The sequence below is a fragment of the Rhinatrema bivittatum genome, chromosome 5 (genome assembly GCF_901001135.1).
Source record: "Rhinatrema bivittatum chromosome 5, aRhiBiv1.1, whole genome shotgun sequence".
Taxonomy (NCBI): Eukaryota; Metazoa; Chordata; class Amphibia; order Gymnophiona; family Rhinatrematidae; genus Rhinatrema; species Rhinatrema bivittatum.
Window position 1 is genome coordinate 9,879,914 of NC_042619.1, and position 24,150 is coordinate 9,904,063.

At 50.0% G+C, this 24,150-nt stretch overlaps 1 protein-coding gene across 1 annotated transcript; it reads left to right on the forward strand.

The window, feature by feature from the left end:
* Nucleotides 1–1,553: 1,553 nt before the first annotated feature.
* On the forward strand, nt 1,554–22,632 carry LOC115091793 (gastrula zinc finger protein XlCGF52.1-like). Its single transcript, XM_029602005.1, has 3 exons — nt 1,554–1,608; nt 11,290–11,403; nt 20,857–22,632. Exons 1-3 carry the CDS (start codon nt 1,575–1,577, stop codon nt 21,945–21,947), a joined length of 1,239 nt encoding a protein of 412 aa, XP_029457865.1. The 5' UTR covers nt 1,554–1,574; the 3' UTR covers nt 21,948–22,632.
* Nucleotides 22,633–24,150: the final 1,518 nt, after the last annotated feature.

Consider the following 24,150-nt stretch of genomic DNA (forward strand, 5'->3'; position numbering starts at 1 on the left):
CCGCCATCTTGTTTCAGGAACCGCCTAAGGCGCACGCGTGCAAGGGGCGCCTTTGTACAGGTCACGGCGGGAACCTCAGGGGGGCGTCCCCTCCGGATGACGTCGTCTCGCTGCCGTGCTTAAGCTGACCGGCCCTACGCTTCAAACGAGTTAGCAAGGAGCTCCCTCGTTGCTGAATCCGCTCCATCCTTGGACTTCCGGTTCCAGATTCCTTCTGGGCGTGAGACGCCCTGGGTACCCGCTCCTCGCAGGGCCCTTCCCCGTTCCTGGCTATCCGCTCCTCGCAGGGCCTTCCTGCCTTGCACTGCTCCCTGTCCCGCCTCCCGGGACCTCTCCTGGTACTACCTCCTGTGAGTACATTACTACGGGCTTCAGCGATACCAAGCCTTTCTCTGCAGTGTACCCCGTGCCTCGGGCCACTACCGTATCTTCCTCAGTAGGAGTCGCTCCGGTGTACCCTGCGCTGCAGGTCATCGCCGCACCATCCACGGGATCCTCCTCCGAGTCCCTGCACCTCAGACTGCCTCCTCCTCATCATCACCGCAGAACAGACATCTTTGGCCTCTGCGGGCCACTACCGGATCTTCACATCGCAGGTATCACCCTGGCTGTAGCCCTCTGCTCAGAACTGTACCTTGACTACACCTCCCGCTCCGCGGGCTCTGCTTTTCCTTCCTTCATGATAAAGTCCTTATCACACAGCTGTGTCCAACCCCGCTGAGGCCGCGCCTGCCGACCGGTGAGGATCACAGGGCTCACGCTCTTACGATACATAACGCCAGGCAGAGAGGCTCGCTGGCTGACTGAACCTGCTTCTTCGTATGGCTGGAGTAAGGTTACTCCGGTCAAAGCTGGAGTAACGCTTCCGGCACTGTTGTCGCTGGCACTTAAACCCAAGGGACAGACAAAAAGAAAGACTTTGGCCACATACCTGGATATCGTGTTACAAGGGACACCCCGCTTCCCCCATCCCCCAATTAAAACGTGCGTTTGGCCTGTGCTAAACATGCATTTTCCCCTGCGGTTTCCTGATGTGCAGGTGATTGCATCGGCCTGGTACATTGCTCTATGCCTGCGCTAGATACATTCACTCTTGTCTTTGTTGACCTCTATTTATCTGCGCAAATGCCTTTGATAATTGTCCTCCTGCAGTCTTAGGGAAATACAGCCGGGTCTATCTGGCAGGCTGCAACAGCCTCAGTAGTGTTCTTAGCTAATTAGATCAGGATGAGATGACAGAACCAATTAGCAGCTGTGTCTCCTGCCACCCTACAAGATCAGTAATAAGTACAAGCCTTAGGGGAGATAGAGGCCTGTGTGAAAGGCTGCTCAGGGAACCTAGGAGGCCAGAGATTGGTAAATAAACATACTAGTGTGAGGAGTTATTCAGATCAGACTGCAAAACCTCTGCTCCTGCTCTGCTGAGCCCCAGCGCTGGGAGCTCTCCGGATGGACCTCATGCAGAAGGGTTTGTGTTTCAGGTGCCAGTGACCTTTGAGGACATCGCCCTCTATTTCTCCCAGGAGGAGTGGCAGCGTTTAGAAGAAGGACAGAAGGAGCTGTACAAGGAGGTGATGAAGGAGAATTATGAGACCCTGAGCTCGCTGGGTAAGGGATCATTTTACAGGTTTATTAGCAGTGAATTCTGAGTGTGAGGGCTCCTGGTGTCACCTGGTGAGAACGTGAGAAAGTGAGCGAGGGCTGCAGGGATCACTTTGCTTCCTGTCACCTGTAACCATGCAGCAGATGCAACATGACCAGGGGGTAAAAAGCAACACGGGGCTGTGTCAGGGGTTATAGTGAGGGTAGAATGGATGTCACACGGGGCTGTGTCAGGGGTTATAGTGAGGGTAGAATGGATGTCACACGGGGCTGTGTCAGGGGTTATAGTGAGGGTAGAATGGATGTCACACGGGGCTGTGTCAGGGGTTATAGTGAGAGTAGAATGGATGTCACACGGGGCTGTGTCAGGGGTTACAGTGAGGGTAGAATGGATGTCACACGGGGCTGTGTCAGGGGTTACAGTGAGGGTAGAATGGATGTCACACGGGGCTTTGTCGGGGGTTATAGTGAGGGTAGAATGGATGTCACACGGGGCTCTGTCGGGTTATAGTGAGGGTAGAATGGATGTCACATGGGGCTGTGTCAGGGGTTATAGTGAGGGTAGAATGGATGTCACACGGGGCTGTGTCAGGGGTTATAGTGAGGGTAGAATGGATGTCACACGGGGCTGTGTCAGGGGTTATAGTGAGGGTAGAATGGATGTCACATGGGGCTGTGTCAGGGGGTTATAGTGAGGGTAGAATGGATGTCACATGGGGCTGTGTCAGGGGTTATAGTGAGGGTAGAATGGATGTCACACGGGGCTGTGTCAGGGGTTATAGTGAGGGTAGAATGGATGTCACATGGGGCTGTGTCAGGGGTTATAGAGAGGGTAGAATGGATGTCACACGGGGCTGTGTCAGGGGTTATAGTGAGGGTAGAATGGATGTCACATGGGACTGTGTCAGGGGTTATAGTGAGGGTAGAATGGATGTCACATGGGACTGTGTCAGGGGTTATAGTGAGGGTAGAATGGATGTCACATGGGACTGTGTCAGGTGTTATAGTGAGGGTAGAATGGATGTCACACGGGGCTGTGTCAGGGGGTTACAGAGAGGGTAGAATGGATGTCACACGGGGCTGTGTCAGGGGTTATAGTGAGGGTAGAATGGATGTCACATGGGGCTGTGTCAGGGGTTATAGTGAGGGTAGAATGGATGTCACACGGGGCTGTGTCAGGGGTTACAGTGAGGGTAGAATGGATGTCACACGGGGCTGTGTCAGGGGGTTATAGTGAGGGTAGAATGGATGTCACATGGGGCTGTGTCAGGGGGTTATAGTGAGGGTAGAATGGATGTCACACGGGGCTGTGTCAGGGGTTATAGTGAGGGTAGAATGGATGTCACAAGGGGCTGTGTCAGGGGGTTATAGTGAGGGTAGAATGGATGTCACACGGGGCTGTGTCAGGGGGTTATAGTGAGGGTAGAATGGATGTCACACGGGGCTGTGTCAGGGGTTATAGTGAGGGTAGAATGGATGTCACACGGGGCTGTGTCAGGGGTTATAGTGAGGGTAGAATGGATGTCACATGAGGCTGTGTCAGGGGGTTATAGTGAGGGTAGAATGGATGTCACACGGGACTGTGTCAGGGGTTATAGAGAGGGTAGAATGGATGTCACACGGGGCTGTGTCAGGGGTTATAGTGAGGGTAGAATGGATGTCACATGGGACTGTGTCAGGGGTTATAGTGAGGGTAGAATGGATGTCACATGGGACTGTGTCAGGTGTTATAGTGAGGGTAGAATGGATGTCACATGGGACTGTGTCAGGTGTTATAGTGAGGGTAGAATGGATGTCACACGGGGCTGTGTCAGGGGGTTACAGAGAGGGTAGAATGGATGTCACACGGGGCTGTGTCAGGGGTTATAGTGAGGGTAGAATGGATGTCACATGGGGCTGTGTCAGGGGTTATAGTGAGGGTAGAATGGATGTCACATGGGGCTGTGTCAGGAGTTACAGTGAGGGTAGAATGGATGTCACACGGGGCTGTGTCAGGGGTTATAGTGAGGGTAGAATGGATGTCACACGAGGCTGTGTCAGGGGTTATAGTGAGGGTAGAATGGATGTCACACGGGGCTGTGTCAGGGGTTATAGTGAGGGTAGAATGGATGTCACACGGGGCTGTGTAAGGGGTTATAGTGAGGGTAGAATGGATGTCACACGGGGCTGTGTCAGGGGTTATAGTGAGGGTAGAATGGATGTCACACGGGGCTGTGTCAGGAGTTATAGTGAGGGTAGAATGGATGTCACATGGGACTGTGTCAGGGGTTATAGTGAGGGTAGAATGGATGTCACACGGGGCTGTGTCAGGGGTTATAGTGAGGGTAGAATGGATGTCACACGGGGCTGTGTCAGGGGTTATAGTGAGGGTAGAATGGATGTCACACGGGGCTGTGTCAGGGGTTACAGTGAGGGTAGAATGGATGTCACACGGGGCTGTGTCAGGGGGTTATAGTGAGGGTAGAATGGATATCACATGGGGCTGTGTCAGGGGTTATAGTGAGGGTAGAATGGATGTCACATGGGGCTGTGTCACGGGTTATAGTGAGGGTAGAATGGATGTCACACGGGGCTGTGTCAGGGGTTATAGTGAGGGTAGAATGGATGTCACATGGGGCTGTGTCAGGGGTTACAGTGAGGGTAGAATGGATGTCACACGGGGCTGTGTCAGGGGGGTTATAGTGAGGGTAGAATGGATGTCACACGGGGCTGTGTCAGGGGTTACAGTGAGGGTAGAATGGATGTCACACGGGGCTGTGTCAGGGGGGTTATAGTGAGGGTAGAATGGATGTCACACGGGGCTGTGTCAGGGGTTACAGTGAGGGTAGAATGGATGTCACACGGGGCTGTGTCAGGGGTTACAGTGAGGGTAGAATGGATGTCACACGGGGCTGTGTCAGGGGTTACAGTGAGGGTAGAATGGATGTCACACGGGGCTGTGTCAGGGGGGTTATAGTGAGGGTAGAATGGATGTCACACGGGGCTGTGTCAGGGGTTATAGTGAGGGTAGAATGGATGTCACATGGGGCTGTGTCAGGGGTTATAGTGAGGGTAGAATGGATGTCACACGGGGCTGTGTCAGGAGTTACAGTGAGGGTAGAATGAATGTCACACGGGGCTGTGTCAGGGGGGTTATAGTGAGGGTAGAATGGATGTCACATGGGGCTGTGTCAGGGGTTACAGTGAGGGTAGAATGGATGTCACACGGGGCTGTGTCAGGGGGGTTATAGTGAGGGTAGAATGGATGTCACACGGGGCTGTGTCAGGGGTTACAGTGAGGGTAGAATGGATGTCACACGGGGCTGTGTCAGGGGTTACAGTGAGGGTAGAATGGATGTCACACGGGGCTGTGTCAGGGGGGTTATAGTGAGGGTAGAATGGATGTCACACGGGGCTGTGTCAGGGGTTATAGTGAGGGTAGAATGGATGTCACATGGGGCTGTGTCAGGGGTTATAGTGAGGGTAGAATGGATGTCACACGGGGCTGTGTCAGGAGTTACAGTGAGGGTAGAATGGATGTCACACGGGGCTGTGTCAGGGGTTATAGTGAGGGTAGAATGGATGTCACACGAGGCTGTGTCAGGGGTTATAGTGAGGGTAGAATGGATGTCACACGGGGCTGTGTCAGGGGTTATAGTGAGGGTAGAATGGATGTCACACGGGGCTGTGTAAGGGGTTATAGTGAGGGTAGAATGGATGTCACACGGGGCTGTGTCAGGGGTTATAGTGAGGGTAGAATGGATGTCACACGGGGCTGTGTCAGGGGGTTATCGTGAGGGTAGAATGGATGTCACACGGGGCTGTGTCAGGGGTTATAGTGAGGGTAGAATGGATGTCACACGGGGCTGTGTCAGGGTTATAGTGAGGGTAGAATGGATGTCACATGGGGCTGTGTCAAGGGTTATAGAGAGGGTAGAATGGATGTCACACGGGGCTGTGTCAGGGGTTATAGTGAGGGTAGAATGGATGTCACATGGGACTGTGTCAGGGGTTATAGTGAGGGTAGAATGGATGTCACACGGGGCTGTGTCAGGGGGTTACAGAGAGGGTAGAATGGATGTCACACGGGGCTGTGTCAGGGGTTATAGTGAGGGTAGAATGGATGTCACATGGGGCTGTGTCAGGGGTTATAGTGAGGGTAGAATGGATGTCACACGGGGCTGTGTCAGGGGTTATAGTGAGGGTAGAATGGATGTCACACGGGGCTGTGTCAGGGGGTTATAGTGAGGGTAGAATGGATGTCACACGGGGCTGTGTCAGGGGTTATAGTGAGGGTAGAATGGATGTCACATGGGGCTGTGTCAGGGGTTATAGTGAGGGTAGAATGGATGTCACACGGGGCTGTGTCAGGGGGTTATAATGAGGGTAGAATGGATGTCACACGGGGCTGTGTCAGGAGTTATAGTGAGGGTAGAATGGATGTCACACGGGGCTGTGTCAGGGGTTATAGTGAGGGTAGAATGGATGTCACATGGGGCTGTGTCACGGGTTATAGTGAGGGTAGAATGGATGTCACACGGGGCTGTGTCAGGGGTTACAGTGAGGGTAGAATGGATGTCACACGGGGCTGTGTCAGGGGGGTTATACTGAGGGTAGAATGGATGTCACACGGGGCTGTGTCAGGGGTTATAGTGAGGGTAGAATGGATGTCACATGGGGCTGTGTCAGGGGTTATAGTGAGGGTAGAATGGATGTCACACGGGGCTGTGTCAGGGGGTTATAGTGCGGGTAGAATGGATGTCACATGGGGCTGTGTCAGGGGTTATAGTGAGGGTAGAATGGATGTCACATGGGGCTGTGTCAGGAGGTTATAGTGAGGGTAGAATGGATGTCACACGGGGCTGTGTCAGGGGGTTATAGTGAGGTAGAATGGATGTCACACGGGGCTGTGTAAGGGGTTATAGTGAGGGTAGAATGGATGTCACACGGGGCTGTGTCAGGGGTTATAGTGAGGGTAGAATGGATGTCACACGGGGCTGTGTCAGGGGGTTATCGTGAGGGTAGAATGGATGTCACAAGGGGCTGTGTCAGGGGGTTATAGTGAGGGTAGAATGGATGTCACACGGGGCTGTGTCAGGGGTTACAGTGAGGGTAGAATGGATGTCACACAGGGCCATCACTGTCCTCTCCAATAGGGAGAAGATGTTGGCTGCCTTAGTGAGGTCATCAGGAAAAGGTGGTGCTTGCGAGGAGAAGTGCATCTTGCACTGATTCAAGAGCCCTCGGCATTGCTTGGGGTCTCCAGTGTATAAGGATGGAACCAGCAGCTGTCATATAGGATAGCTGGGGACTACTGGGGGTGGCGTCATGGAAGTAGATGATGATGAAGCTGCTGCAGTGCGTGAGGATGTATAGTTGCATGGACATTCGGTCCATGGAGGTGGCCAGGATTTCTAGGATCTTTTGCTGATCTTGAAGCTTGTGGGCAAGACCTGGAATGGTCTGCAGGGATGTCAATTCTACTAGGTCCATGGTCTTGGCAATCTGTTAGAGTCATGGATCCTTGGACCGAGGTGGAGTTGGTGCAACTTGTAGGTCCCACCATCGGCAGGCAGAGGTCCAACTCGAGCTTTGCTTATATCAGCCAACTTTCCCCTTGGGTTGAGCCTTTGGGTGCCTGTGCCAGCAGGTCTTAGGTGGGCTCCTCTGCTGGAGGTTGGAAGGTCGATAGAGGTCACTAGGTTGAACAGATGTATCTGGGTGCAGGCTGGAGTTGGTCACCGGCAGCGTTCAAGAATGTCCAGAAGTCAGGCAGTGGTCAGTGGCAGGCGGCGTTCAAGGATGTCCAGTTGGCAGGCCAAGGTTAATAACGGGTATCTGTCCGTAGGGAAGGTGGGATGGAGAGAGAGGGCAGAAAGGATAGGAGTAGCACAGGAGGCAATGAACACATAAGAACCCGAAGAGTTAAAGAGAAGACCACGGAGATTGACTGACAAGATGAGGACCACAGGATTCAGAGAATGAGGATTCCAGACTGAAGAGTGAGACACTGGAACTGAAGAACATGAAGCTGGAATGCTGGCAACACGCAATACTCACCTGTTGCTGAGGCACTGGAGGAGTGTCTGCAGGGGCCTTTTATAGGCCAAGAGAATGATGTCATCAAATGGCGCCCTTTGGCCTTTCCCCACGCTGACCCTTTAAATTAGAGGATGTCAGGCGTGATTGCACCTCAGGGGACGCATGGCCTAACAGAATTCGTGGCGTCCTGCCGCAGGAGTTGGCAACGGCATTCCTCTGTGCTGAGGTGCAGCATTCTGCCATGCTGGAGAGAGAGGTAGTCTGGCAACAGTACCCCCTCTTAAAACCCCTCCCTGAAGCTCAGGGTTATTGGGGGTGACGTAAATGGAACTCCTTTAGTAGGTTGTGGTCTAATATGTCGGAGGCTGGTTCCCAGGAGTTTCCTCCGGGCCGTAGTTCTTCCATGACAGAAGGTATTCCATCTTTCTACCCCTACAGCGTGAGTCCAGGACTTCTTCAACCATGTGTATTGCATCCCCATCAGGAATGAGATTCAGTGGTTCGGGTGGTGCCCTAGAGGGCCACGAGAACACCAGTGGTTTGAGCAGCGATACATGGAATACGTTATGTATCTTTAAAGTAGCTGGCAGCTTCAAGTGATATGTAATGGGCCCCAGTTGTCGGAGTATAGAGAATGGTCCAATGTATTGGGTGGCCAGGCGCATAGACAGGACCCGCAGGCTCAGGTGCTGTGTGCTCAGCCATGCTTTGTCTTGAGCTTGAATTGGGGGTCTTCTGTGGGCATCTGCAGTTTTCTTGTCCTTATCAGTGGCTTTCTGAATTAGGAGTGTGGTTCGTGCCCATAATTCTTGCAATTCCTGGGCAGTCAGTTGGGCTGCTGGTGAAGTAATGTCATAGGCAGTGGCAGAGGAGGCAACATTTGTTTCCCCTAGACCAGTTAGAAGGGCAAGGAGACCATGGCTGGCTACCGTGGCTATTGTGGGCAAATTCAGCCTAGGGCAGGAGAGTGGCCCAGTTGTCCTAGCGCTTGTTGACATAGGAGCAAAGGAAGGTCTTGAGATTCCGGTTAGTCCGCTCCGCCTGCCCGTTTTCTTGAGGATGGTAGGCGATAGTGAAACCGAGTGTAACGCCAAATTTCTTACAGAAAGAACGCCAGTATTTTGCAGTAAATTTTACCCCTTGGTCCCACAGTATGTGCTTTGGCAGACCATGCAGACGAAAGACATCAAGAGTAAACAGGCGTGCCAACTCTGGTGTGAAGGGACGGCTCGGTAGTGGAACACATGCATCTTGGCTGTGTGGCCTAATGGATAAGGCGTCTGACTTTGGATCAGAAGATTAAGGGTTTGAGTCTGTTCATGGTCACTTGTGCAGTTTTTCTTCAAGAGGACAGAGCTTACTAAAGCTTTCAGAACACGTCTGCTGAAGTTGCATAATTGATTGAGATTCACAACATCTTAGCAGTGATTATTTTTTTGGGCAGACTGGATGGACCATCAGTCCTTTTCTGCTGTTATTTCTATGTTTCTATGAAGTGTGCCAACTTAGAGAAATGACTAATGATAACCCAGATCACTGTGGCGCCGCCTGGGCCACCCTTTTCTCCGAGGCCCATTCCACAGAATAAAGGGGCTTCCTCAACCAATGCTGCATACATTTAGAGCTCCAGGCAGCCCTATTTCCCACAGACAAGGCCAAGGTCACTTACATCTTGTCTCTGTTGGAGAGTTCCACCCTGGCCTGGGCCTCCGCCCTTTGGAAGAGAGACAATCCACTCCTGCAAACCTGGACCATTTCCTGTGAGAGTTTCGCCTTATCTTCGATGAGTATGGCCACACCTCCTGCAGCAGCCAACTCCTCCAGATACGGCAAGGTACCAGGATGGTTGGAGATTATGAGGTCCACTTCTGCACTCTGGTGTCCGAGCTCCAGTGGGGTGAGGACAGCTTGACTACCATATTCCGGCAAAGCTTATCCAAGCATATCAAAGATGAGCTGGCTGGCCGGGTCACACCAACCACCTTGTAGGCTTCATCAGTCTGGCCATTCGCTTGGATCTTCAATTCTAGTCATGGGCAAAGGAGAGAGGTTTGACTCAATGCACGATCCATTTGGCTCCAAGCTTTCAGCGCCCAGTAACCTCCACTGGAGCTTCAGAACCAGTAAAACCACCAGAAGAACATATGCAGGTGGACCTCCTCAGGCTATCACCAAAGAAAGGCTGCGGTGAAGGCGCCTTAACCTTTGTCTGTATTGTGCCACTCAAGGGCAATTTGTAGCTCAGTGTCCAGCCAAGCTGGGAAACTCCAGGACCTAGGACTGGTGAGAGAGGCCACCCTAGGTTGACCCTGTTCTCCCCTCCCAAAATTCTGGTACCAGTCCATCTTTCGGTTGGGCAGACTCTAATTGAGACTCAAGCATTCTTAGACCTGAGTGCTAAGGATAATTTCATCAACGAGACGCTGGTGCACCGGCATGGTCTCCCCATCATCCAGTTGGAGACCCCGCTCACAATATCCTCAGTTTATGGGAACCCCTTACCTGCTGAGTTTCAATGACACCGTAACACTCCTGATGCAGACAGGCCTGCTCCATTGGGAGAAGATCATCCTATATGTTCTACCTAAAGCCATCAATGATGTCATCTTGGGCTTACCCTCACTTATGCAGCACCAACCTAACATTGACTGCCAAATGGAGCATCTCCTGACAGGCACGATGCCTGTCAAAGGTCCAACCAGTCATTTCTCTCACCCAGATAGGGACTCCAGAATAATCTTGTCTGCCTCCGCAGTAATCTGCATATGTAGATGTCATCGGTAAATGGCAGGCTGAAACCACTCCTATGATTGCTTCCAACCAAGATGCCCCCCCCAGGGGGAGGGTTTACCCTCTCTCCGCCCCAGAGACCGAGGCAATGTTGAAGTGTATCCTGGAGAAGCTCGGGAGTCTTCCTCCCCTCCTAGAGCTCAAATTAACATTGGACCAGCCAAAAGAGTTTTTATATTTTTAAACAATTGCTCACACTTACTAAATAGGATTCATTTTCCATGTATACATCAGGGGCTTTGCAGGTGACTCTCGAGGTTTGTGACCATCGTAGGTAACCCCAGGCCTCACGCAGGAGAATCTTTCTCCCCAGGCTGGGGGTGGAAGAGCTTACAGAGACCGGGCTGGCGAAGACCTCTCATCTCCCAGCTGTGGGGGCAGCTTCATGGGTGCCTTCAGTCTGTACAGACTCCTCACTGCATGCCTGTGGATCTAAAAGTGCTGCCCGTTCATTGTTACCTGTCCTTGGGCCTCTCCCAGAGGGTGACAGGAGCTAGAACAGACAACAGTCTCTCCTTGGTCTCTAGATGTGTCCTTCTGCCTAAATTCCTCGACAATATCCAGGGCCCATGGGCCTAGCAGAAGATGCTAATTGACTACTGTGAGATAATGAGGTTTGTGCATACTGATATGAGACTAATAATTTGCACTCTTCATAGTGGGCCCCAGACTATAAAGATAAGTAGAGTTTGCATGACTTCCCTGCACGAGCAAAGCCTCCAAGCAGAGCCATGATAACTGAGGGTTGAAACAATCTTGTTGACGTGAATCCATGAACTTCTGTAGGCTTCAAAATGTTCTAAGTCCTGAAATTGTGTGAATCACACCCAAGGTGATCACTGGAATAATAATGCACTTATCTCATCCCTGGAACAGGCTCTGTGACTGTCACCCCGGATATTATATCCCACATTGAGCGAGGGGAAGAGCCGTACATCAGGGAGGAGCCGGGATCAGAGGAAGGAGAAAGAGGAGAAAGCAGCTGCTCAGGTGAGTCCAGGAATAAGAGGGACGGGAGCTGCAGAGACCCCTTCACAAGTTCTGCTCTTTAATCACTAAACAGATGGTCCTGATCTCCCGCAAATTCTCATACAAGCCTGATATCAGCCTTTCGTACCCTTATTCCTAGTAGAATGGGTAGGGGGCATCGCCCAACTTTCAGCCACACAGGATTCATGTCTTCTCCTGTAGCCCTTAGCTGGGATATGTAATCAAGTCGGCCTGAGGCCCACTCCTCCCAATTTCATTTGCCTTGGCCGACCTCGCCTCCTCTCCTGAGACGTAGCCCTCTGTGTAAGGGAGCTTTGCATTCACCCTCTTTTTGTCTTCTACTGTTCCAGGTGACTGAGCTCACAGTTTCCGTAATGTCCACCACCAAGGTCCCCTCCCATTTCTTTTACCTGCTGCTCGCCCTCCTGCTCTTACCACTGACCCCACCCGCTGTGCCTGTCCTGCATAGGTGGGGCTATAAAAGAGTCTGTAAGCTCTTCCGGGCAGGGACCCTAGCGAGCTCTTCTTTGTGCCCCTTTCCCCAGGGTGTGGATCCTTTTGGTTGGGGGGGGGGAAGGTTTGCTTTCAGGGCCCAGTGCTGGGGTGACTTCCCCCTTACTGGAATTCCCTGGGAGAGGGGTAATCTCGTCACCGTGCGCTATGTGCCAAAAACCCACGCAGGACACACTGGGGTAGTGTTCAAAATAAAACTTTACTGTTCAGAAGTTTTATTTATTTATCACGTTTTATATACTGTCCTTCGGTAATGCCATCACAACGGTTTACATATTTAAGCAAGGGATATGAAGGTTTACAAATAACAAAAAAGGGAGAGATAGGTAAGTAGTACAGAGATTATCATCAGGGTAAAAATAAGGTAAATGTACAGTCAGATTAAGGTAAAGAGAAGTGAGGTAATAAAAAGCATGGGCAAGGTTATGTTCTCAGCTGGAGATGGTTCAGAGTTAAGTTGATCTTGGTAACTGAGCAAGCTTTCAGATCATTTGAGAGTTCAGTTGATGAGATGATGATGTGAGAGTTAGGTAAATAATTGCACATTTCCTAAGGGGTAGACAGATGGTCTCAGGAACAGTGGGTTATGCACCTCTGCCAGCAGATGGAGATGGAGCAAACTGTATACATAACCCTGCTGTGACATCAGCCTGCCAGTATTCTCCGTCTCCAGCAGATGGTGGACGTGCATCTCGCCACTGAGGATTGCTTCAGATTTTAGAAGGAGAATTAAAAAAAAAAAAAAAAAAAAAAAAAGCCCCGCTCTCCTGTGGTGATACCAAGTGGTCCCTCCCCCAGTTGAGAATTCCTGAGGTGATTTCCATGGTCCTGCCGATGAGCGCCTTGATCCGGTAGCTGTTTTTCCGCCGGCGTGGACTTAGCTGATTGTACAGCTTTAAGGCAGCGGGTGCAGGAAGCCGAGCGGGTGGTGATGGCAGATGCCCTCTCCCCCCTCAGCTGGAGACCGTCTCCGTACTCAGCCGGGAAGGGCAGAGCTCAGGTAAATTAAAAAAAAAAAATAAATTAAAAAGTCAGACAGTGTAGAGGGGTTTTGTAGGACTTCCACCGGTCTTCGTGCTCGTAGCGTTGTTCTGACATTCATTCCCGCTCCAGTGAGGGTTAAGCCTGGCAGGTTGAGCAGCCCGGGTGGGCTAGGCCCCACAGTTAGTGGTAGGCCACAGCAGCGTTTTCACGTTCTTCTGTGCATGTACAAATGCCCTCTACAGGAACGTCGGCGTGCGCGGTGCGTCCAGCTCTGCGTACAAATGGTGTGCTCGGTTTTGGGCACACTTCCTGGGTGCACATTTTTTTAAGCATATCGGTGGTGCGCCCAGATTTTGGCACACTGTGGGTGCGTTTGAGTTTTGCGATGCGACGCACATTCTCAGCTGACTGACGAATAATGGCGCCGGTGACCAAGAAACCTAAGCGCCTTTCTCTCTGTGTTGCCTGTCATATTCGGTCATCTTAGCCTGGAGGTCCCTCTAACTTGTGTCAGCGCTGCTTCGAGGCTCAGGGAGAATTGTCTTCCTCTGATTTTGCTAAGCCCGGTTCTTCCCAGCCTGATGAGGGTCTGACTAAGGATCTGTCTGGAGGTTCGCCGGACCTTGGAACTCCCTTTGACTGCTTCCTCCGCAGGGGATGGCAGCTCAGTGGGCCCCCCTCCAGTACCTTCTGGTTTTGGCCTGGATCCTTCTGCCTTTTCTTGGGTAGAGTTTTTTTTCAAGGATTGCAGTCCTCAGTTTCTCCCACTCCTGTCGGGTCGGACCCTCTGCGGGTGGCCCTTCCCTGGTCCACCACCAGGGCACGCCTCGGTTAGCTGCGGGGTATTCCCGAGAGGAACCCGGATGGCACTGATGATGAGGCAGATGCTGATTCCCTGGAAGATGGGGGAATTCCTCCAGGGCTGGAACCGTATCGGACCGTGTTGCGGTTCTTTCACAGAGAAGAACTGCCGGCCCTGATTTCCCAGCCCTTGAGGATGCTGGGAGTGCTTGGGGCAGATTCCATGTCTGAGCCTAACAAGAATCCCATTTTGGTTTCCTTGAGGAAAGCCTCTTGTGTTTTCCCTGTTCTGGAAGCCATTCAAGAATTGATTGATCTTGAATGGGGCGCTCCGGAGGCGAATTTCAAAGGGGGTTGGTCATTGGAAGGCTTGTACCCCCTGGATCCAGTGGTGAGAGAGCGTTTGTGTTTTTTGAAAGTGGATGCGTTGGTCTCTGCCATCTCTAAGCGAGCAACTATTCCCGTGGAGGGAGAAGCATGATAGGAGAATTGAGGCCACTCTCAAATAAGCATTTGATGCAGTGGCAATGACATTCCAGATGGCTTCCTGTTGTGCCCTGGTGGCTCGATCTTGTCTGCTCCTCTCTCAGGAGGTTGATGATTCTGGGGTGAACTCCAGAGCAGTTATGGAACCCACTGCCACCTTTTTAGCAGATGCGGGCTGCGATTTAGTCCGGACCTCGGCTAGGGGAGTGGCTTCGGTAATAGAGACCCGACATCAATTATGGCTGCGTAATTGGTTGGCCGACGCGACCTCCCAAGCTAATCTTACGAAGCTGCCATTTAAAGGTTCCCTCTTGTTTGGGAGTGACTTGGAGAAACTGGCCAGTAAGTGGGGCAAATCCCCAGTTCCTCGCTTGCTGAAGGATAAGAAGCAGTTGCAGCGCCCCTTTAGTATGAGGGGTCGTCTCAGGGTTTCCAAGCAGTTTTGTCCCTATAGAGGGACGACCTTTCAATGGACTCAACCTTTCAGCAGGTCTCAGTCCTTTCATTCCAGACAACTCAAGAGAGGTGTGGGCTCAGGTGGAGGATCCTCCTGAGCCTCACAATGAAGGTTTGCCGACCCACCCCCTGAGACAAGAGATAGGGGGATGTCTCTCTCTCTTTTATCAGAGATGGGTCGAAATCACATCAGATCAGTGAGTCCTGGAGGTGATACAAGAAGGATATGCGTTGGAATTTCACAGAGTTCATGATGTCTCCTCGCCACTCCCCGCAGAAGAAGCAGGCAGTGGAATCTACCCTGTCAAGGCTCCTCAGTCTGAGGGCTGTGGTTCCACTGCCTACGTCTCAGGAAAGTATGGGGCAATAATCCATTTATTTTGTTGTGCCCAAGAAAGAGGGCTCCTTTCGGGGGATCTCTAAGGAAGTGATGAGAATTATAATGCTAAATTAATTGAACTGATGGGCAGACCATTGACCTTATGGTATTTTTCTGCGATCATTTTTCTATGTTTCTAATCCTGGATCTCAAAGTAGTCAACCATCATTTGCAGGTGACTCGTTTTCGCTTGGAAACCTTGCGCTCGGTGATAATGGCTGTGCAGTCGGGGGAATATGTGACCTCTCTGGATCTGTCCGAGGCCTACTTCCATATTCCTATCCGGTTGGAACATCAATGTTTTCTGCATTTCACAGTGCTGGGGTGCCATTATCAGTTTCAGGTGAGGCCTTTTGGTCTAGCCATCACGCCCAGAACTTTTTCAAGGTTATGGTGGTGGTGGCAACAGAGTTGAGAGAGGATGGAATCCTAGTACACCCATATTTGGACGACTTGCTGATTTGAGCCAAGTCTCTGGAAGAGACCTGCCCGGTGACCCACAAGGTGATCTCCTTGTTGCAGGAGTTTGGTTGGATAGTTAACCTAGCCAAGAGCAGTCTTCAGCCTTCTCAGTCAGAGTAGCTGGGTGGTCGGTTTGACACAAGACAGGGCAAAGTTTTCCTGCCAGAAGCTTGGATTCAGAAGTTGATGTCGCAGGTGCATCTTTTGGTGAACACTATATGCCCGACAGTGTGGTCTTATCTTCAGGTACTCAGTTTGATGGCAGCAACCCTAGAAGTGGTGCCGTGGGCAAGAGCGCATACATATCTTCTTCAATGCTCCCTGCTGTCTCATTGGAACCCATAGTCGCAGGACTATTCAGTTCGGCTCCACTTGCTGATGGAAATCTGCTCTCACCTGGTTGCAGGAGGTTCATCTGAGAAAGGGAGTTTCCCTGATGTCGCTGGATTGGTTAATACTCATGACAGATGTGTCTCCAGGGTTGGGGAGAGCTAAATAATAGATCAATGGTGCTGGAACACAGAAGAGTCTCTCTGGAATATCAATCACATGGAAGCCAAGGCAGTCCGGTTGGCATGTTTGCAGTTCAGCGACAGGCTACAGGGTCAAACGGTCCGAATAATGTCGGACAACGCAACGTTGTCTGGAGATTTCTAAACCTTTCTGGAAGACAGATCGCTTGTTTGTCCTTCATGGTGGAAGGAAGCAGGGTGAACCAGCTTCGCGGGCAACAATAGCTCATTGGATTAAGGAGGTGGTCACAGCCGCATATGTGGAGGCTGAAAAGCCATTGCCTACTTAGGTTAGGGCTTATTCCACTAGGGCTCAGGCAGTGTCATGGGAAGAGGTTAGATTGCTGAGCTACACTGTGGTCCTCCATACACACTTTTTCCAGGTTTTATCATCTGGATGTGCAGACCTGGGAAGACGCAGCTTTTGCACATGTGGTGTTGACTGGGCTGCGGGCAGCCTCCCACCCTAGTCAGGAGTAGGTTGGGTACATCTCACTGGTCCTGAGTCCATCTGTCTACACGCTAGGAAAGGAGAAATGATTACTTACCTGATAATTGTGTTTTCCTTAGTGTAGACAGATGGACTCAGCTTCCTGCCCTTGGCTGCCGAACGGTTGCTTTAATGGTCCTCCTGTGGGGCTATGTGTTCCAGTGGTTTACTGGTAAGTGCTCTTCCAGTCCATAGAGTGGGGTACATACATTCATTACCTGAGTTCAGTGCTTCCTGTTGGTTGAGTACAGTAATGGTTGACTGTTTTTAATCAAGTCTTTTGCTAGTCTGTTCACAATTGCTTTTGAGGAGGATACTGGTGGGCTGATGTTGCTGCAGGAATATTTATTTATTTAAGGTTTTTATATACCGGCATTCATGATAGAATCACATCATGCTGGTTTACAATTAACAGGAGGAGTGGGTGAAACAAGAACATGGAAGGAGTGCACAGCAACCGAGAAGTTACAATTTATTTATTTATTTTTATTTTGTGCTTTTCTATACCGGCATTCACGGTTGGTCGAATCATGCCGGTTTACATTGAACAAGGGGTGAACAATGATAGTATAACATACAATAAAACAAGGCTGGTTAAACTGGGAGAAGAGGGAAAGCTAGAAAGAATTAACAGAATGAGGCGTAAGTATTTACAGTATATACGGTATTCTGAAGGGTCTGATTGAAGAAAATGTTGATTTGAGATTTAGGCAGGGTCTGGAAAGGCTTGTTTAAATAACCAAGTCTTAAGCCTTTTTCTGAAAGTTGGGAGGCAGGGCTCTTGTCGCAGATCCGGAGGGATGGAATTCCATTTCGGTGTTCCTGCTGTAGAGAAGGCCCGGTCTCTGAATGTTAGGTGTTGTGCGGTTTTGGAATGTGGTACATGAAGTGATCCTCTGTATGCTTCTGTAATGGGTCTAGAAGAGGAATGTCGTCTGAGCGGGATTTGTAGGTTAAGAGGAGAGTGATGATGAATGGCTTTGTAGATCATGGTGATGGACTTATGAATAACTCTGAAGTGTATTGGCAGCCAATGTAAGTTTTTGAGGATGGGAGTGATGTGGTCTCTTCTCCTCGTGTTTGTTAGTATTCTGGCGGCAGTGTTCTGGATCATCTGAAGCGGTTTGGTGGAGGATGAAGGGAGACCTAGTAAAATAGAGTTGCAAAAATCTATCTTGGAGAAGATTATTGCTTGAAGCACCGTTCGGAAGTCTTGAAAGTAAAGGAGAGGCTTTACTCTTTTCAGTACCTGAAGTTTATGAAAGCAGTCTTTAGTTGTGCGGTTGATGAATGATTTTAAATTCAGACAATTGTCGATTATTACTCCTAAATCTCTTGCTTGGGTGATGAGTAGGTTGGCTGGTGGACTTGACGAGCTGTTGCTATTTTCCGGAAAGATAAGAAGGAGTTTACTCTTAGATGAGTTTAATATCAAGTTAAGGCTAGCGAGGAGGCAGTTGATTTCTTGAAGGCAGTTTTCCCAATATTCAAGTGTTTTATTGACGGTTTTTGGTGGAATATATATACTGTGACATCATCTTCTCCATCTGCTGGCAGAGGTGCATAACCCACTGGTCCTAAGTCCACACTAAGGAAAACGAAATTGTCTACACTAAGGAAAACGAAATTATCAGGTAAGTAGTAATTTCTCCATAAATGTGAATCCAGCACCACAGACTTTCTTTCTTTGATTTCAGGAGTCTTGTTCGCAGGCAAGAGAGACATCCACCCTCCTTGTTTAGGCTAAGTGGAGGTCTCCGTGGGCAGGGGAACCCCTTCCAATGATGGCCAAAATCCCATCTTTCCACAGAGAGTCCGAACCTCTCTCCCCCCAGGGTGACGATGCCGGATGGGTGTTCTCCAAGATGTAAATAGTTACAGATGTTCAGATGGGTCTTTTCCTTGTTCTTTTTCCTATGGGAATCCCAGATGGGTGGAATTTTTTTCCAAACAGCAGCTCCAGGCAGGAAGGAGGGCAAACGTCCTTCCATCTGGGCAGCTAACCAAAATTGTTCTTATCCCCCAAAATATTAGCACTGGTGTGGTTCCTTGCAGCGGGTCCCCCTCTGATGTGCAGGTCTTCCCTACCCCTGGACGTCCCAAACGCAGGGCTCCCTGTGCCCTGAATCCAGGAAAGGTCCCAGGTGTCTCGTAAGGCTCCCACCAAGCAAAGGCCAAAGTTTCCAAAATGAGTCCCAGGACACCCGCTCTGCAGCTCTGGAGAGGGTGGCGGCGGCAGCAGAGCCCTCGGCCCCTCCCAAACGGTCCCAGGCAGGACTGAGCCCAAAAACAGACCCGAGGAGGTAAAAGGCTCCACCTTTCCTCCCCCACCCCGAGCTCTCTGTGGAAAGCTGCTACATAACCTCACAGGAGGGGAAGGTCCATGCCAGCAACTCTCAAAGGGACGCACGGATCCTCCCCTAATTATCTTCCTCACTAACTGCACTAGCTGGCTTCTCCCAGGCCTTACTGGTAACCGAACTGGCCCTCGGTTACACTTAGGTTCACCAGCTGGTGCCATTTATTGCAGAAAGGTTGTCACGTCCCTGCCCTTAATCCATTCCACGCACTGCAGTCGTGATCATGGAAGGAAGAGTCGCTCTGTATTGGATCAGACCTGCCCTTCTCAGTTCCTTTCGTAACTTCCCTGGGCGTGCCTGAGGATGTCGCGCCTGAGGATGTCGCGCCTGAGGATGTCGCACCTGAGGATGTCGCGCCTGAGGATGTCGCGCCTGAGGATGTCGCGCCTGAGGATGTCGCACCTGAGGATGTCGCGCCTGAGGATGTCGCGCCTGAGGATGTCGCACCGGATGCAGGAACAGGCGCCTCACCCCCTGGTGATTCCTGGGACTTCGGGGCTGACGCGGGCAGTCCCTGCTTTCGAGGCTTGCTGTGCACTGACCTCGGCCGGTGTACGTCGTGGGTCTCTGTGGGCAGGGCGGCAGGGGAGGGAAGTGCCCCGAAGGTAAGCAGGCAGGTAAAAGAACTGACAGGACCCCCCCCCCCCCCTCTCTCTGTTTGAGGTGAAGGACCTGAGGAAGCCACAGACGAGGGAGGATCAGGAGTGGCAATCTTGCTGGATTTTTTTTTTTCTTTTTGCCTTGGGCGCGCTCCAGATGCTTCTCCACTTCCTGGCACTAAAAAAAAAATCGACTTGCCTCCTTATTGCTGTAGTTATAAGGTACGGAGAGCCCTCTTACAAGGCATTAAAAAGGATCCTTTCAACTCTTCCTACCCTCAGGGCAGCTGAAGGGACCACCTGCGGCCTACGTGACATCACGTGGTCCGGTGCCCTATTCTTATACCTCAGGGGGATCATCCAGAGGTGACCCAGCGGCAAAGCCTCGGGCGCGTAGGGTGGCACATTAGGTGGCATGACCATCATTATAGGGGGCTCTGAAGGTTTTTTTATCTGTGCAACCCTCCCACCACCAGAACTGTGTCTTGTACGATACTGCATGCAGAAGGAGAAGACGTTTGGCTGGCTGACACTATTGCCGCAAGCCCCACGATCTGGGCCAGGGCTTTCGGGCCCTTCCCACGGACACCCACGCCTGCCCTCATGTTTCCGGGACAGACCAGAAGCTTGACCGAGGATGGGCCTTCATATCCATACAGCTGGCTGCTTTCAGCTTGCGCCTCCCACTGTGAGGGAGGTGAGCACAGCCTACAGGCGTTTAGATGGTGTCCTGGCTGCTGCGGGGGATGGGTGCAGGTGGGAAAACGAGAGGGCGCGGTGGCCAGGACCAGGGCTGAGTTTTACCTTTGCAGCTGCAGTAATGCTGGACTCCCTGGCGGACGACGCAGCCGCTGAGGGTGAAGGTGGCCACAGAGTCAGGCTGCACAAAGAAGGGAAAAGAGTCCCTTTGAACTGTGCAATTTTTAAATCAGCCCTAAAAGCTCAACAGAAAAAAAACCCAACAAGTGAATGTGAAAAATACAAAGGAACAGAGCGCAGGGGAGTGCCTGGAATTTAGGGGAAGTCCACCCAAAGCCTTAAGAACACCTGAGGGCTGCAGGGGTCTGTCCCAAAACATAGAGGACTGGATCCCCCCTCCCCCCCTGTCTCATCAGTCCATGATTTACAGACTTTATTCTGCTCAGTATAAAGCTCCCTGTGTTACTGTTTTACTCTGCACAGGAACAGGAAGAGCTTTAGCTGCCTCTCCTGGTCACTGTTTTAGGTCGTGTCCCAGGGTCAGAGGTTCTGTGCTGGAGTCAGGAATCTCCCAGTGGGGAATTCTCTCCATCATTAATTGAAAATCCTTTCTTCCCTGCTCACCCTGACCTCCCCTTACATCAGAGCCCTTCACATCTCTGGAGCGTCTCCAGCAAACAGAATAATGACTTTGTGTTTTCTTTTTACGTAGGAAATGAGGATCCCAGAAACAGTAATCCAGGGAGACATCACCGGGAGCTCACTGATAACGAGGAAGCAAAGAAGATTTTATCAGAGAGAGAGGAGACTTCTCCATGTGCTGATGGGAGAAAATATTCTATCCTGGCAAATGAGCGAAAAAATTCAACAGGAGAGTCAGCCAAAAATCCTTGTGTGCGTGAGCAGAGTACCAGTAATGTCACAGTTACAAAAGAAGAACAGAGAAACCAGGGAACAGAACCAAGATGTTTGATTGATACCAGTGGGGCACAGCTCAGGGATCCTGTAACTCTAAAATCACAGCAGAGATGTCACATTGAAGAGAGACCCTCTACATGCAGAGAACATGGGAAAACCTTCAGTCAGAAGGCAGAACTACTGGAAGAAAAGAGATCGTTTTTATGTTCTGAGTGTGGTAAGAGCTTCAGGCGCAAGGTACACCTCACAATACACCAGAAAATCCACACTGGGGAGAGACCGTTTTTGTGTCCTGAGTGTAAGAAAAGTTTCAATCAGAAGTCACACCTCACAATACACCAGAAGATTCATACTGGTGAGAGACCATTTTCATGTACTGAATGTAGCAAATGCTTCAGACGTAAGATACACCTCACAATACACCAGAAAATCCACACTGGAGAGAGACCATTTTCATGTACTGAGTGTAGTAAAACCTTCAATCAGAAGACAAGTCTTAGAAGACACCAGAAAATTCACAATGGTGAGAGACCATTTTCATGTCTGGAGTGTAATAAAGCCTTCAATCAGAAGGCAAACTTAATTATACATCAGAAAATCCACACTGGTGAGAAACCATTTTCCTGTCCTGTGTGCAAGAAAAACTTTGGGTTAAAGAAAAGTCTTACAATACACCTGAAAATCCACAGTGGTGACAGACCATATTCCTGTCCTGACTGCAATAAAACCTTCATACGTAAGATACACCTCACAATACATCAGAAAATGCATACTGGTGAAAGACCATTTGCATGTCCTGAATGTGATAAAAGCTTCACCTGTAAGTCAAATCTCACTAGACATCAAAAGATCCACACTGGGGCGATATGGGTATGGGTCCTATAGAAGTAGATTTCACATCTAGAACTACTGTCATAGACTTATACCTCAAATAATATTTCTCTTGTGAAGTCTTACTGAGTGCCTTCACATGGTCACCTCCATTGTATTATATTTAGATCAGAAACTGAAATAAAAGGAAAAGCTGCCAAAGCAGTTGGTGCAAATTTATGTTTGCTGATTGGAAAAATCAAATCAAAATAGGTAGTTAAGTTATCACACCTTAGAAAAGCTGAAGGCCGACGCAGAAGGAGGTGCTGGACCAGCCAGAGCCGTTGGAGGAGGGAGCGTGTGAGATACCAGTGAATGAGAAAGGTGCAAACACATGAGGATGAGAGCAAGGTAAGACAAGCCAGGAAGCGGAGAGACAAGGAACGGCAGGAGAGAGAGACCGGGAGATGGAGGAGTTACTGGTGGGCTGGGATCCAGGAGAGGGAAAGACTACCTAAGATGAGTCTGACACGCAGAATAAAAGGCGCGATCAGTAACATCTATGAGGCCATGGCCCACACAAAGGGACAACCTGCCAATGTGATATAAATCCCATGCATTATTGCCAGGGACCATTGTTTAGGAATCAGTGGAAACAAATGACTCCTCATTTTGCCGGGTAAATATATTTGTTCTTGTTGTAATAAAAACTGATACATTCCCAGGAAAAAAAATATAATAAAAACTGAAATCGAAAATCCCTTAATATTGTACAGTGAAACTTATTACTGAGGGAATCCTACCAACAAGGATACGAGCCCAGAAGGAAAGGAGCTACACGTGGAAATGCGTGAGCTGCATAGTAAATAAACAACTCCTTTGAGAAAAGTTGAACGTCACTGCTACCTCTGAGGATCGACTGCACAATTAGTGAGAGAAATCCAACAGCTCAGGCTGAAACAGGCTGCGCTGGCAGAAGACGAGCTCACGCTTGCATGCCCAAATACATTTAAAATAACGGCAGAAGGCCCAAAACTGCAGAGATGGAAAGAAACCAGAAATGAGAGGTGGAAAAATAAATTGTTCAGACAGAATCCAGAGCAATTGCACAGAAAAATGGGGAAGACCATTAGTGGAGGTAAAGCAGCACCAGGCCCACCCGAAACAGAAACATCCCAGAGAGCAGGAGAGAGAAGCAGAACGGCTCCCCAGCAACCAGGAGAGCAATGGAAAAGGCAAATGTCGGACTCGTGGAATGGACTGAATTCCAGATTAAGAAGAGTCTCAAACCGAAAGAGCCTTGACCCTGATGGGGCGCCCAACGTTTGGCTCAGATCTTCAACATCTCTTCACCAAGACCTGAAAAACTGTAAAAATCGATTGATTAACAGCCGGAACTAACGCCACAATGGCGAATAAAAGGAATAACCCTTCTCCTTCCAGAGGGAGACCCAAGTAGCATTCCCCAAAACTATCAACCAATAACGACCCTATCCACGATCTACAAGCTGCAGACTTTAATAACATCATGGCGAGAGAGCAGAAGGGAACACGGGAGACACATCTAGACCCAAAAGCCAATTAATGCCAGAAAAAGCCAGCTGGAAGAAGAATGGAAACCTCGGTAAGGCATGGATTAACCGTAAGAAAGCTTTAGCCAGTGTCCCACACCTCTGGATAGTAAATGCACACAGTCAGTCCTGGATTGATGACAGACATCAGATCCTCCCTGGAAATGTAGCAGACTTCGCCTCATCTGAATTATAAAGATGGACATTTTGTCATTCCTATCGTCAAGATCCAGTGAGAAACATCTCAGGAAAAGATTCCCTGTTCTGCTCTTGTTTTGCCTGGCACCGAACTCATAGAGTACCTACCACCACCACCCCTACTACTGCTACTTAATACTACTATAGCGCTACACGACATACGCAGCGCTACACAAACATACAGAAAGACAGTCCCTGCTCTGTAGAGCTTACAGTCTAATAAGACAGACATACAGGACAAGAGACTCGGGGTATTTGATAAAGCAAGAGAATGGTTAAAAAGAAAAGAAAGTTATAAAGACTAAAAGCAGTCAGGCATACGATTTAAAGGCCGTTTCCAAAAGGTGGGTCTTTAGATGGGATTTAAATATCTATTTATTAAATGCTTGGGCTATGGATTTAGCTTAATAGTTTCATGACCCCCATGTTTGGGTGGCTCGTATCCACTGATGGGGCCATAAAGGAAAATTTTAAATTTCTTGTGGGACTGGATCACACGCGCCAGCTCT

What these genes read in the sequence shown, in the direction of transcription:
- LOC115091793 (XM_029602005.1), top strand. Translation starts at nt 1,575, where the DNA reads ATGAAGGAGAATTATGAGACCCTGAGCTCGCTGG. An exon ending in TGAGACCCTGAGCTCGCTGG is followed by an intron (nt 1,609 to 11,289) that starts GTAAGGGATCAT and finishes TCCCTGGAACAG; the next exon opens with GCTCTGTGACTGTCACCCCG. An exon ending in AGGAGAAAGCAGCTGCTCAG is followed by an intron (nt 11,404 to 20,856) that starts GTGAGTCCAGGA and finishes CTTTTTACGTAG; the next exon opens with GAAATGAGGATCCCAGAAAC.